Consider the following 16296-nt stretch of genomic DNA (forward strand, 5'->3'; position numbering starts at 1 on the left):
TGCCTTACATACTGAAATGTTATGTATGGCGCGTTCACTAGGCCGGGGATAGGATGGGGGGCCCTGTAGCTGTACAGGTGCGGACGAGGTCACACACTACGACTGTACCAGAAGACCATGTCGTCCATCGTTCAACACCACAGAGGAAGAGACACCTCTCATGGAGTGTGCTCTGATGGTAAGTGATAAGTGATAAGACACATGGCTTTGGTGTGAGAGACCTGGGTTCAATGTATTTCTAATGTTTTAATTGAATTGTGATTCCAAAATTGAAGACCCATAAAATTCACAAAAAACTTCAACCACCATTTGAAATTACATTTGTTGAAATTCACCTAATGAAGGGTTTGGTGTGATTGAAAATACAATATGGAGCTACAGCATATTGAACATAGTTAGACATAAAGCATTTCTAATTTTTCACCCATAGAGCACAACTGTAAACGTTTCAGAGCTTGTTAAAACCAACTAATGTCCATGAAACAGTAAGGCATGCATTGTATTTGTAATTAACTGTGCAGCTGTCAAACAAAAATGCATTCCTGTTGCTATGAGGAAAAATAAAGAAGGTGAGACAAAACTTATAAAAAAAGGTGCAAAAATAAGAGACTGTTTGATTCATAATAGTTAATGAAAATATTTCCACTTTTGGTCAGTGATCAAAAAGGCTTCAGACGACGGTCACAAGTTCCAAGCTTTTATTTGGAGTATTTACATGTGTTGTAAAGGCCTCTGGCACCCTCTCAGTGCAGACAGAGGAGTCAGCATCATCACCTTCATCGCACATTACGCACAAGTCATTTAAAATAACAGCAAATACTATTTAACATCAGCATGTAGAAATCCAACAGGAACATGAGGGGGAATACAGTGACAATGAGAAGAAGAGGGAGAAGGGAGGAGAAACAGGAGGACTGGAGGAAGAGAACTAAGAAAAGAGGAGAGAGAGAGAGCCTACATTTTCATCTAAAGGTAAACAAGAGCTCACACTGGTTTGAAAAAGGTAGATTCCTCTAACATACCTGAGCTTCTTATTTGGGAGTGAAAAGTAAAGTCAAAGAAGAAAAATTATGAACCAAATCTGTCAATATATTAAAAATACCATAGTTCTTACTTTTTATTGTAGGATGTAGCTCACTTTCTCATTAACCTGCTGTAATAGCTGATTATTCATGGGGTTATAACAAGTATATACAAGGAGGTACAATGTACAATATATCCTATGTAATGATGAACTTCATAACATATTAAAAAAACTTGCAGTCAATATTGTTAGTCAATCCTAAATTGAACCAAGAAGTGGCAAAACAAAGAAGTGGGCGACTGTTACAGATTTTACAATCAGATCCCATTTTGAGTTGTAACTTGTTTTCACTCCCAAATCAGAACTGCCTCACTGGCTCCTACTAACTCCTTCTGTTAAGTTTGGAGTAATAATCTTAATTGGGAAATCTGCTTGTTTACTTTCTTCTTTTTGATAAAATTGCTAGAAAGTTAGTTTGACTTAGCTAGAAGTTGAGCACTTCAACCGTCATCAGAAGATACTTCTTTATCTTCAACAGGAGAGGAGACGTTCAGGAAGAGGAAAAACAAGGAGGGAGTTAACTAATAAGAGTAAAGAAAAAAGGAAGACAACAGAGAAAAGAAAGGGATGAAAGAAACAATAAAATGACAAATTAAATATTTGTGAAAGATGAAATGGAATGGAAGAAGTTGAGATGAAAGGGTATAGGAAAAGTGGACAAAGGAATAAGAGATATGTGGAAGAAGAGAAGAGAAAGGGAAAGAATAATGACGAAGGAAGGAGAGAGATGAAGAGGACGGTAAAGTAAATAAGGATAAAAAGGATGAAAAGATGTTGATGAAGGTGTCAGAAAGGGAACGTGGCGGGTAAATGCGTTTGGAGAAGAGAAAAGGAAGGAGTGAAGAAGAATCCTGGGGAGAGGGAGTCAAGACAGAAGGAAGAAAGAAAGGTTCAGAAGGGGACAAGGAATTGCAATGAGAGAAAAAGGTATTTTCAGGGACAAATTCACATTATCAACAGTAGCCAAGCTTCTTCCATCTTTTCCTTTATGTGAAACTTTTAAATAGAGGAAGTGGCAATATACTGAGGACTTTCAAACTTACAAAATAACCATTAATGCCTACTAATACTAATAATACACTTTAATAATAACACAGTTTCACCCAATAGTTAAAGTTATGTATTTGACATATTCTGGGTTGTTAACTTTAAGGCCATGAAAACCTATTTTCTTAATCAGCTTCTTCCTGTGAGCAACAGTCTCAAACATGAAGACAACAGTCCTGGCCAACAGTTTTTGTTATTTCATATGAGAGACTTTCAGTACTTTTTGTTTATCTGTCCTGATCTCACTGGTTTTAAGTGGGTGGGACTTGAAAAAGTTGATGTCATGCATATTATGTCATTTTGCAGGATTGCTTGCTTATGTTGCCAAGCAACTGTCAATTATATGACCACAGCACACCCACACAGTCCTGATGAAGCAGATTAGCTTAGATATTTTCAGGGACTGAAAGAGGCTGTTAGTTGCTGAAGAGCAAACTTTCTTACACAAACAAAGGCCAAATTAACATTATCATAGCAGTGTACGCCCAAACAAAAACAAAAAAAACCCAATACTCAATTACTCGTAAAGCCATTTGCAAGTCTACTGAAAAGTGACTTTTATATAGCTGAAATGAACTAAAACCAGCGGCTTCCTGGAATGATGGAAATGTCTGGAGTGTAGCAGTAATGTGTGGTTTGTAGTTAATGGACTACCACTAGTATGATCTTTACTGTGAATATGAATGTAGCCAATGTAGAAAAATGTCTCTTGTAATAAGTAAATTAACACACAACCTTTCATATCTACGAGGACAATAATAATAGTATAACTTAAAATAAGTACGTAACGACTGACAAAATTATAATTACTGACAGATGTTGGTTTTTCGTGAGGTTCTTGTGGTAGCAATTAATTGTTATCTTTAACCAAAGACACATTTTCAGAAAGGTTTAGAGGTCACTGCATGGGACTCAACATAGTGAAGTTGTTATGTAAAACATCAGGGGTTTTGTTATTATTGTATTCAAGCCTCATTTTGCAAGTTTGATCTTTTTTATTGTTGATTTGAACCCTTTTAAAAGTTTGGTAGATGTTTGTAATGAATCATAAAATATATATTACCACTTTGTTTCTCTCCCCTGACGCAATATTTAGGTGACCCCAAGATTGAGAAACTATCCATTATAGGACTGAGTCACATTGCTGTTTAAATACATGATTATTACTTTATAAGGGATGTACAGTCATTTATATGTGATGATGTTACACTTTTCAAAAACAGGTTTTATTAACATTTCCAACTCAGTTTGAAAGACTTCTGTTTGGACCCCTTTTCACATTATCCTGTTGTTAAATGCATTGCATTAGAGCTCAGCCACAATTCAATATTGTCATCGATGTATCAACATTCATTGGAATGGTTTTGTTTGTTGACGTTTATGATTTACACATGTAAAAACACTTCATTTTTGAGTCCTTAATTTCTGAATATTTTCTAAATAATTTCCTGGGAAACTTCAATTTACTGTTAGTCTTTCTGTAAAGCCTGATACCACCTGCCAATAGCAATCTGATTCAGGTTTATCTACAAGAACCCCTGCCTTTTCATTTATTTGTGTTTACCTGGAATCATCATCATACTTGTGCACAATTGGAGTGTAAATATAGCATCTGTTGCAATTACCTGTTGATTATTACCATTGTTCTTACATTTCACGGCAGTTAGAGCAGGAGAGCCAAATATGTGAAAGTTAAAAGTAAAGTTTTTAGGCCTTTAAGGTCTTTAACACATTTCTGTCTTGACAGAACAGCTCAATTTAAACCTAAGTATACACACTAAAAACTCTTGGGTTATTGCTTCAACCCATTTTCTGGGCTAGTTGTTTTGGGTTAAAATTATGGGTAAGTTTTTCAGAGAGTAACCATTTTGTGGTTTATAGGGCTAACCCAATTCCTGGGTTGTTTGGGTTTCTGTTGGCTTTCTCTCTTTCAAACTCAAATGAACTTTATTGGCATGAATGTATAGCAACCACCCCACAGAATTTTTTCACAACAGTCGTTTAAAATAACCTCCACTTCAATCTCGATCCATTTTGGCCTGTGCTTCTTCAGTGCAAATTTGTCGTGTATTCAAGGTAAGCGAGTATTTTCAGTGTTGATGTAATGTATACTTTAATGTATACTTTCTTTCTGTGTCCATGTCCCCGTTGCTAGTTGCTAAGTTGAGACTAGCATTAGCCGTGGTAATTCTGCGGTTGCCATGTACATCTAACTAGTTTAAAGTCCGTGTAAAGTCACACATGACATGACACAACCAATGTTTGAAGACTTTAAGCCTTAAGTTCAATCCAGTTATTGAATGTTAATGCAATAAAAATGTAAAAGTGCTTGAAGTGTGTAATATTGTCACCCCTAGTCACGTCTTCCTTTGTTCTGTTTTCCAGCCACTCTCACTTTCCATGGTTTCTGTCATTTAGTTCATCTGCATCACCTGTGTTTAGTTAATTACCATCATTATCATCTGTTCCACCTGTTTTCTGTTAAACAATGTTCATCTGTGTTAGTAGCCTATTTAGTTCCTTCAGTTCAGTCAGTCTTTGGCCGTTCTACTTCGTAGTCTTGTTTAGTGTGCGTACATCCTGTCTGTACCTTTTGGAGTTACTTTATTAGTAAAACGTTTGAATTGGAACTTTGGACTCCTCCTCTTCTTCTCCTGCCTGCACCACACTGTGACAGATGTAATTCTTTTTAACCCAGGAGTTTTTAGTGTGTATATCTACAGTATTTATAAGTGGAAACATTGCATATACATTGTGATGACTTTTGTGATTACTTGTAGACAAATTTATGAGCTGAGCTTCTGTGCATTGACTGGTTGTGCTGTTGTAATTAATTAATTAATTAAAAGTGTATCAGTAAAACAATCTTAGTAGTTCATTAATAAACATTACATTATTCTTTCCAGGAAATTTATTAAATTTATTCTGAAATAATTCTGAAATGATATATCCAAAAATGAGTGTTCCCTATTAAATATATATTAGATTTTTTATTTGATCACTGTAAATATGGTACATACAGTTTACATATCAACATAGTACAAATATTCTGTCCAGCCCTACAGTGCATTATCAGTTTTCCTTTGGGATTTATTTTTAATTTAAATTTTAATCTCAAAAGAATAAACACTAAGACTACGATTTCCAATCAACAACAAGCTCTGCCTCAGTATATTGCCCGTTTAGTCTTGGGATTTAAAGTCCTGTAAAGCAAAGCTCTGGTTTTCCCAAACATGGCTGTCGCCAACTGCAGAGCTCTTCTCTGTGTCTGTGTGTATCAGTTTAAGATGCGTTTTGACAGCAGCCTGCTGTTTTACAATCTCCCTGTGGCTCTGACACAGCGCCGGGTCTGTCTCCATCACTGTGTGTTTTTTCTTCTTTGTGTGTGTTACGGTGTGTAACTCATCAGTTTATGATATGTTCTGGCAGTACCCTGCTGTTTTAGTGTCTTCCTGTGGCTCTGACAGTGTCAAGTTTGTCTGCTGTGTGTTATTACAGTTGTGTGTGGGTGGGTGTGCGTGTGTGCCCTGCTGTTTGTTGGCCTTCCTGTGCTGTTATCCAGTTCTCTGTCTGTCCATGGCATTTTCTCTGTCTCTGCCTTTCTGTCTGTCTGTCTCTTCCTCCACAGTCCACACTACCTGAAAGACAGAGGACAGATTATTAAAAACTGTGCAAATAAACCTTTGCATTGATCAATCACAATCACAAATCGTGATTACAGAGACATATTTGTAAGGTCAAGACTTCTTCTGAAAAAACATGTAGAAACAGCTTAAAATGACATTCAGCAGCACAGCATGAGTTAGCATGATGTTCTCATAGGACAATTAAAGTTCAAAGTGGATGTTTGGGCACATAAAAGGACTTTGTTTCATTTCTATAACATTAACCAAATAGTTTTTAGTAGCATACTATAGAGGACCAATTCTGACTTAAAAGGAAATAAATACAGAAATAAATAAATGCTTAATAAATAAATAAGCATCCGATTAAATGCACAAAAAATAAAGTAATTAAATTATACAATGAGACATAACTGTATATATCTCTTTTAATTAGCTTCTTTATTTACTCACTGTTGTAATAAGTACCTTATTTATTTGTCCGTTATAATCTTCAACTTTATTTATTAATTACTTTTTTTAAAATGTATTTATTTATGTGTGTTTTTAATATTTTTGTTTTTTTTTATTCTTCCTTTGCATTTCTACCCTGTTTATTTCCACAATGGTTATATATTTCTATCTGCTCTTTTTACATTTCTCTATGCATTTCTGCCTCATTATGCAAATGAGGAGGGGCTGTATCTCAAAGGGTGAACTTATCGCCTATTGGTGGATCAGTCAGACGATAGAAGTTGACTCTAACCTCACACATCAACAAGCCTTGCTCCCCACACAGTCACAAGAGATGGCTTTCATCAGTGAACTGAAATGATTAGCAACTCTATCTGAGGACAGTTCTACCAGCCATGTCTTCCTTCCTTTTCGTGTGGACGCTCTGACAGACAGTGTGTGGCATGCACGGACACAGAACTGCGGTAAAGGGATGCGTTGATTGTGAGAAGCACACGGTCAGCTAGTTGCAGCTAAATCTGGAGTGCACATGTATTCGACTCTGTATGGTAAATGCAGTTTTAACGGAGCAGAGCGAGCTGACAGGCAAATTTAGAGACTTTTATTCTGTCATTTTCTTTCTTTACAAAGACAAGTGTTGCAGTCTGAGAGTCTTATCTGAAGAGAGGCAATGAAGTCTCAATAGCACATGATGCCAGCACTGCATACAACAAAAATTCTTAAATTATGTTGGACTTTGTGAAATTAGCACAAAGACACAGGTCACAACGTCAGGTTTTCAAAATAAGTTGCTAACACAACGTATATACAGTATGAAAATAAGATTAATTGGATTATATTCACACAAAGTATAAAACCTGTTACATGTGTCTATTAAAAGTAAAATAACACTAAAATGTTGAAAAAGGAAATTACTTTACTCAGATTTAAGTACTGCAGTTGTACATTGACACATTTTCTTTTCTGATAGGAAGTCTTCTTGAAGTGCTATAAAAACACATTTCTCCTTAAATTCTGATTTGAGTTGTAGACAGCTATGACCACATGAATAAAAAAATTTAACATTTCACTGCCCAACTCAGCAATAACAAGGATTGTTAATTAGGCTACATACTGTACAGTACTTGTGGACAGACATCCTGGAGTTCATTGACATCAACAAATGGGTTGCCATTCATCAGTTCACGCTTAAAGACACCTTTAGATGTAAAGGCAACTACTTTAACATTAATGAAAACTAAACTGACTCACAATCATCTTATTCAGCTATCACATTTTGTTTAGACACAGCTAATCCAGAATAAGGAGCAGTGGCACTGGAGCTGAACATGTACAATTAATAAAACTATTTATACAACAAATACAACTGTTTGATTATGTTATCTAATTTTGGTTTGCAATATGCAAGTATTAAACTTAAAATTCTGGTTACAATGCTGGTAAACAGAACTGAACAGTTGAAAAACAATGACATCATCTGGCAGCTATTAATTCATTAGTGTTTTTTTCTCAGTTGTGCTTCCAAAATAATATACTAATTTCAATAAATACAAATGATTTTGTCGCAGGATTTATTATGCATTTCTTCTACTTCATTGCATGATTTAGAATAATAAGTTGAGAAATGGGTCTGTTCTTAGTTCATCCTGCAGCTGCTAATAAAGCACATTTAATCCCAAAAATGCTTGTCATTAAGGCAGGCTGGAGCAGACAACAACTTACCTTTCTCAAGTTAAACAGTAATGTTACATGTGTATGAAGGTGTATCAAACACAGTTAATCTTCAATGTTAAAGTAGAGAGGAGCCTAGTAGGCCTATTTATTTTCATTCTTTACACATTACACAAGATGAATAAGCTATACAGACAGTTGTAAAAAATCTTGAATGTTCTCCACTTGTTATCCTGTAGTTACACAGTAGTATTAGGGGTGTGGGCTGTATTAAAAGTACCCACTGTTCTCCCATGCTCTATAATTACACAGTAACGATGCTGTTCTCCCATTCTTCCTTTGTACCTACACATAAACAACAAGGCATGTAAGGGGGAATATAAAAGGAATTTATTTTCTTTGTTGCTCTCCTCCTCCTTCTTCTTCTTTTTTTTCTTCTTGTCCTCTGACAAATATAGTTATATCCGCATGCCTCCTCCTCTGTCTTCTGTAGAAGACATAAAAGAATAGTAACTAGCCTACATTAAATCATTTCGATTGGTAAAGATAACTTTAAATTGACTCCATTACCACACATGAACATGGCTTTATAGCAATCACATTAAGCATAAAATTCTTCTTAATAATAACTGTCAAGAATAATTTATTTGTCAGTCACCATTACTAGCTTGAGTTTTAGCCTATATGGCATTTAATACTACACTACTACAATTAGCCTAGCGGCTAGCAGACTTTTCCTCTCCTCTTAGCTAAAAAAATTACATGTATTATTCATAGTATTTCTTACTCACCGCTGGTTAAGTCACTGCATCTCCTTACACAACACCTTGGTTGAAATTTCATCTTTGCTGAAACAGCAGCTGATAACAGCAGAGCAAGGAGCTACTCCATGTGGAGCATTTACCATAAAGACTCAAATACAAGTGCACTCCAGATTTAGCTGCAGCTAGCTGACCATGTGGTTCTCACAAACAACAGCTCACTTCCCCGCAGTCCTGTGTCCGTGTCAGCAGCTAAATGAAAACTCTGTAGGTCAGAGCATCCCCGCAAAAGAAGGAAGACATGGCTGGTGGTATTGTCTTCACAGAGAGTTGCTAAACACATCAGTTCACTGAAGGAAGCCATCTGACTGTGAGGAGCAAGCTTGTTTATGCGTGTGCACGTAGATTCAAGCTCTGCCGACTGACTGGTCATGTCGAGTTTATTTATGAAGCACATTTTAAAAACAACCAGAGTTGACCAAAGTGCTGGACAAGTTATACAGTAGAAGACCATATAAATTAAAACAGGCCAAACAATTAATGACATACAGCAATAAGATAGAAAAACAACACAGTTAGATACAAAATAGATAAATAAAAACCGGAGCGGTCCACCAATAAGGGACAAGTTCACCTCTTGAGACACAGCCCCTCCTCATTTGCATAATGAGGCAGAAATGCATTGAGAAACGTAAAAAGGACAGGCATAAATAAATACCATGGGGGAAAACAGCGTAGAAAATCCAAAGGAAGAATAAAACAGACAAAAATATTAAAACACACACATAAATAAATACATTTAAAAAATAAGTAATTAATAAATAAAGTTGAAGATTATAATGGACAATAAATAAATAAGGTAATTATTACAAATATGAATAATGAAGCTAATTAAATTAATTATTGCTTACATTTATTTATCTACTTTATTTTTTGTGCATTTAATCGGATGCTAATTTATTTATTGAGCATTTCTTTATTTCTGCATTTATTTCTTAAATTGTCAGCATCAGTCCTCGATAGCATACACTTCAACAGACCTTATAAGGATTAGCAAGGTAGATTTTTAAGGTAAAATTACACTACCTATAAATTGTACTTTACTGTTTAGGTATAACTTCTTCTTGTAAGCACCGAAAAGGTTTATGCAGATTATGCAAAAATAAAACTATAATCAGCCCTCAATATGATTTTTGAGATTTAACTGGGTTTTATGTCTTCATTTGATTTCTTCTTTGTAACTTTCTTTCCTTTTTATTTTTACCAGTAAACATAATTTGATTTGCGTCACCCTTGTAAAACTCATCGTGCTATGGTCAATTCACAGTGGCTTACATCATACAACAAAAACAGTCTAAATGACAGAATAGGGTGGAAGAAATTAAAAAGCGCAAGAAAAGTAAACAAAACTAAGAGCTAACATAGGCTACATCCATGTTAGCCTGGTGGCGGTGCTTTGGTAAAATACTAATGTCAGAATGCTGACACACTTACCATGATAATGTTAACATGCTGATGTTTAGCGAAAGTCATTAGGATATGTCCTATAGTTGTCAAGATATTTCACTAAAACCCCCCAAACCCATGAATGTCTGCACACATTTGCAACTCATCCAATACTTGGTGGAATGGCCATCCCTCTAGCAATGCTGGCTAAGAAAATAATAAAACATAAAGAAGTGAAAGATTAAAATGTACAGTGTAGATGCTGTAAAGGTTTAATTCAAAACGACCTCAAACACATTCTATTGTTTGGAGACAAATTTAATTATTTCTATATTTTTGCCAAAACTGTTAAAAATGTTAAAGCTAATTTAATTTAAATACTTTCTTTGCAGAGATGCACCATTAAAGCACAACATCAGCTTAAATGCCTTGTGATGGCTTTATTACTTGATCTTGTTATTACCTGACCTTGTGTCAAAGTTCAGTTGTTTGACCTTTTATTGCAGTTTTGTTCTTGCTTGTTGCACATTTGATATCAGTCTCTTCTATTCACGCTCTGGAAACAACTTAACTGTACTTCCCAAAATGCTGAACTATTATTTAAATATTTTATACTACAAGAGACAGAGAGAAACAGAGAGTTCTGGAAGATCCTGGAAAGCTTAAAAAGGCAGAGGTGAAACGTTTTCAAATATTCAGAGAATCCACCTCAGATTTACTGTTGCTCCCTTGGACGTTACGAGCTGTGGAAACATCAGGTGTGTAAGTCAAACCTGTTGGGTTTAAAATATCTGAATCAGTTTCCGACAGATTAATGTACTCCATTCCTCCTCCCCTACACTGAAGAAATTTAATGTTCATGCGTGCAATACATTTGCAGCTTTAAATTAAGGCATGATATTTAGTAATTTCAAGTGTTAGTTTGAAATTATATTTTTAAAGAACAACTATAGCTTTGACTAGCCAGATCTGCAGTAGCACTGTGTTTGTGTTGTCACTTTTTGATAGATGCAAGTCATCTGTTTTGTTTTAAGTCAAACATAGGCCAAAATGTGCTAAGCTAGTTGGTGGTCTAAATGCAAAGCTGAGGGAAAGTGTTTCTGCATCAGTGTGCGTTTACTTCGCGACTGTGTACTATGAGATAATGGCAAAAATGCAATAAAATAAAATCTTCATCATTCACACTAAAGTTAAAAACACCAGACAGATACACTCCTACTGGGACTCTCATATGTAAAATTCTTTGTGATCATGAGATTGTTGAGTTTCTCTTACTTCATCAGCAATATTCACACTGCATATTTCCCCCAATGCATCAGAAAGTTCAACCCTTAAATAGGAATGCACAGAGGCCATACAAATTATAGGCCGACATTTTTTCAGGAATCCTGTGGGTCACGAGATTCCTGCGGGATGGGAGTTAACTGGCTTTGAGCCCTGTGTTTCTCTCCCCTCCTGTATTTCTCCAGGTGCTGCCCTTCCCTCCTCTGCAGCAAGGTGATTGTACGCGGCTGCCTGAGAACGTAACAGGAGTCAATTTCCCTATTCCCTACAGAACTGGGACAGGACAGGAAAGAAAGTCATCAGGAGCGAACAGGATATTCTCTGATTTAAAATATATATATATATATATTTATCGGGAATGGATTGGAAAGGGAGTCATTCTTCCAGGACTTGGTCTGGATGGGAATTTTTTCTTTTAACTCACTTGTCATGGAATTGGGATGGGACAGGGTTATTTTTGTGGGAGCAGGGTGGGACTGGAGTGAAAATCCACTCCTGTGTCACCCTCATACACATACTGCTCATTTCAGAGCAACTTACTCTTTACACTGGTTCTGGTATCATCTGATGTCCATTGAGGATAACATCCTTAGAAATCATGTAACAAAACACTCCTTATGACTTCAGAGCTTGCCTAATAATCCTTACATTTAGTATCAAAGTAATACATCGTTTTGGTGCAAACAGGAACTGTGCAGAAACATAATGCAGAATCACTTTTCATGGTAAAGATTGCTAAAAATGTAAACAAATATCAGAATCAGAAAAGGTTTTATTGCCAAGTAGTTTTTACATGTACGAGGAATTTGTTTTGGAGATAAGGTGGTACAGTAGACATGTATAAATATATAAATATGGGATAGATTGACAAATATAAAAAGATAGAATAATGATTAACACTACAAACAAAAAAAATTAGCAATATAGATTTAGAGATATGATAGATTTTTAAAAATAGGCTCAATGTCACTGAGAACTTATACTTACTCACTGAGGCTATATTTTCAATTTCTTATTATGGAGACCCGTATAAATGTTAAATAAGATTATGAAATTAAAAATGTAAGGTTTAAATGCAGACACAATATATAATATAAACATAAAACTGGAAAACAGTCCATTAAATTAAAACGAGATTTTTAAAGTTTTCAAATAAGAACGAAATGAAAAATTTTAATGAACCAGCATTTTATAATTTTAAGCTGAGTTTGTAAAATGGAGTGGCATTACTTCATACTTTCATGATTAAAGAGGTGGTATTATGCTTTTTGGCTTTCCCCCTCTTCTTTATTGAGTTATATACGTTTTTTGTGCATGTAATAGGTTTGCAAAGTGAAAAAGCCCAAAGTCCAGCCCAAAGGGAGTTCCCATCTCCCACAGAACACACGGCTCTGACCTGCTTGAAAACAGCTCGTTTGTAGTCCAGCCACTTCCCTGTGACGACACAGGGATGAAAGCTAAATGCGCCTCATAACGCTCGCCAAGCAGCTACTCCGACATGCCCTCAAAAACACCGGTGGAAAAACACTGAGCTGCAGCACCCCTCTCCTCTTCCTTCCAAACATTAGCTACCCTCCAGGCAGTCAATGGACATAAAGTTGTTACTGTGTAGAGACAGAGCTCAGTTAAAACTTTATGGATGAAAAATACTTTTGTTACAGATTAATAACTCACCACTCTGAAACTCTTGCTCCAGTCCATGTTGCCAAGCTGGTCGGCAACATGCAGCCTACAGCTGAATCGAAGCAGTTGTGCTTCTGATTGGCTAGTAGTCCTTAACTAGGAACTGCGCATGTGCAACTCCCAACAAAGATCATTTCGAGACAAGATGTATCACTCCAAAGCTAAAACAAAGCCTTCAACACAGGGTGAAAATAGGAGCTGCAGCAGTGTGCAGTATGAAAAAAAAATATGGTGTTATTTGAAAATTAAACCATGTAAACCTGTTCTGGTACAAGCCCTAAATAAGATTTTGAACCTGAAAATGAGCACAATACCACCTCTTTAAATAGTATTTCTTCTGCATTTATTCATACGATTATTTATTTCAGTGTATTTTTAGGCTTGGCAGCAGCATGGCTCTAGGGGTGGCTATGTTGGTCTGTTTATCAGTCTATACTATATATTATAAAAGCCTATTTCAAATTTACCTTTTATCTCAAAAAATCTACATAAGGTTGTGGCCAAACAGCTCAAACTGTTGTCTTGACTGCACACAACATTTTGGATAGATTCCAATCTGTTTTCCGTCCGTAGCATTCCACTGAAACAGACCTTGGTCTCCAATGATATAATGATATCCCCTGATAATATTTACTGGTAGCTCAACACTAACAAAATTTTACAATATTCAACATTTTCTGATTTTATCATGTAATATTAACTTTAATATCACAAGTTAGAATAATGCAAAAATCCTCAAAAAGAAGACAAATGGCTGCTAACTGTTACTTCATAAGTTAATAATGAACAGTTAAGTATCCATAGGTGTCCAGAGAATGATTGTATTGCAGCTTTAGCAACAGCTACATGTGTTTTCAGCCCACAGAGTAGCTGCAGATTTCTTGAAGAGGACGAAACACATGCACATGCAAACCAGATAGACCTTAATTACAGAAGTGTTGAAGTGGCATAAGTGAGCGGTTGTCCACTAACCGGAAGGTTGGGAACCACAAATTGCTCCTGGTGGCTGTGCCATCAGTGTGAAAGTGCGGTGGTGGCGCAATGGATAAGAGACCCGGGTGTGAGAGACCCGGGTTCAATACACCACTGTGACCCATCCACCAGTGTGTCCCTCAGCAAGAACTTAACCCCTAATCACTCCAGATGCATGCAACCTCTGACATGTATGGGAATTGTGAGTCTCTTTGGATAAAAGCGTCTGCTAAATGAACAAAAGTAAATGTAAGGTGTGTGAATGACTTAATTTTCCTGATGAGCAGTTGAGTCTCTGCTCATAGGTGGAAAGCTCTGTGAGCCTGAACGCTGCGCTCCAAGAAATAAAAGCGACAGCTGCAGAAGAGGCCATCTCGTTAAGTGACCTCTCATGAAGTGACCTTCTTTACTGTACCAGAAAATAACTGGTAGGTGGTGCTAAAAATGAGAATAATTAAGTATAACATGACACACAGATACAGCATAGTGGTGCAGTGGTCTCGCCTCACAGCAAGAAGGTCTGTGGATCGAGGCCCAGGCCTGTCTTTGCGGAGTTTGCATGTTCTCCCTGTGTCTGTGTGGGTTCTCTTCATGTTCTCCTGCTTCCTCCCACCCTCAAAAGATATGCTTAGGTTTATTGGTGACTCATAATTGCCCTTAGGTGTGAACGTATGTGTGAATTTTTTCTCTATGATTAAGCCCTGTGATGAACTAGCGATTTGTCCTGGGTTAGCCCAATAACAGCTGGGATTGGGTCCAGCCCCCTCGCGACCCTGCACAGAGTTAACTATACTACTGACCGGCTGCTGTAGTGCTAACCCAAAAATATTATTCTGATTACATGGTATTTAAACCAAATAATAACACAAATTAGAATATGAAAAATAACAGTTAAATGATAACAATACTTACTCAAAGATTAATTTACTTTGGTAGAGAAATATTGAATTAAATTACATTTTATCTTGATTATGGTACATATAAAAATATTGAGCCCACTGAGCTACCAGTAAATATTATATCTGAATGAAACTTTTCACAGGTATTATGCATCATAAAAGGAACAGAATGAGGGGGTGGCACATGGAAAATGTTTTCTTTAAAAATTGCCATTACATTGAGTGGCACTCTACTCCACATCTTCTGCTTGCATGTTTGTCACTGTTGCAAGTTTATCACCACAAGTTTGGCTTCCCCATTGGTTTCACCTTCTGATATCCTTTAACACTACTCTGTAAATTTTTATTTGCAATTCATATCACTTGTCACAGATCGATCACTGCGTTCCATCATATCAGTTCAACTCTTTTGTGGTGCAGCAGCGATCAACTGATTTTTATTCTCCGTTTTTTACTTTCAACAAACTCTTAAAAATGTAACTTAAATTTGTTTATTCCTTTTCCACAACTTCCACAGTGGTCTCTAAACTATTTCATTCCTCCTCTCTCATTCAAATACAAAAAAAAACTACGAAGCTGTCGTCCTTCCTCTGATGATATTCCTCTGAATGAGGAGCGATCAGATTTTATTTATATATATATATATATAGTGCTGGGCAACGATTAAAATTGTTAATCGCAAGTAATCGCATTATTATGCGCAAAATTGAAAATTTTATTCTAAAGTAGTGTATTGCGCACTTTTAATTTAAATGTACTGCTTGGAGAACACTGCCCTGCTGTATCCATCCAGTCATATGCCTTTGGTTATAATTAAGGGAAGCCATTTGGAGAAAGTAAATCTCTCCTTTAAACTCCACAGGAGTTGATCCTGCTGAGATCTGTGCAATGGCTTGTCAAACTAAAGATGATTAAAATTTGTTTAAAAAGTGAGATTATATGTAATGTTTCAAACAGCATTTAAATGATTGCATTTCAGTGCACAGCAGGCCCTAACTACACACTGAAATATGAAGTGTTCTCTATATTTCATAAAAGAGTTTTGTGTAATCTTGAAATGTATGTTGATGGTGCCTCCATAAAATGAGGTAACAAAAAAACAGAACACAGGTGTGTAGTGCGCTATTGACCTGCTTCGAGCAGCAAACTGTAACCAAAGCTGTTACAATTTCCTAACCTGGGGGTTACATTTTCACATCACTTGACCGGCATGTGAAACTACTGTCCAATTTTTGGCATTATTCTCATGGCAAAGAAATATCTTTCACATTACATTTGTTCGTAACACATAATCTCTGTGAGGGAGTGTGCGCTCATTTCACAAACTGCTGTGGGCCCCTTTTCTTTGAAAGACCTTGAATTAAAAGCAGACA

At 36.3% G+C, this 16296-nt stretch overlaps 1 protein-coding gene across 3 annotated transcripts in view; it reads right to left on the reverse strand.

The window, feature by feature from the left end:
• Positions 1 to 683: 683 nt before the first annotated feature.
• The window catches only part of raly (RALY heterogeneous nuclear ribonucleoprotein), a 183414-nt gene continuing 167801 nt past the window's right edge, over positions 684 to 16296 (reverse strand). For all 3 annotated transcript variants that reach the window (XM_038697146.1, XM_038697145.1, XM_038697147.1), the window contains one exon: positions 684 to 5769. In XM_038697146.1, the coding sequence (XP_038553074.1) occupies positions 5686 to 5769 (84 nt within the window). In that variant the 3' untranslated portion in view covers positions 684 to 5685. The remainder of the gene's footprint in view (positions 5770 to 16296) is intronic.

This window comes from Micropterus salmoides, unplaced genomic scaffold, assembly GCF_014851395.1.
Source record: "Micropterus salmoides isolate LMB-PRFRI ecotype aquatic unplaced genomic scaffold, ASM1485139v1 Ms_hic_scaffold_4, whole genome shotgun sequence".
NCBI lineage: Eukaryota > Metazoa > Chordata > Actinopteri > Centrarchiformes > Centrarchidae > Micropterus > Micropterus salmoides.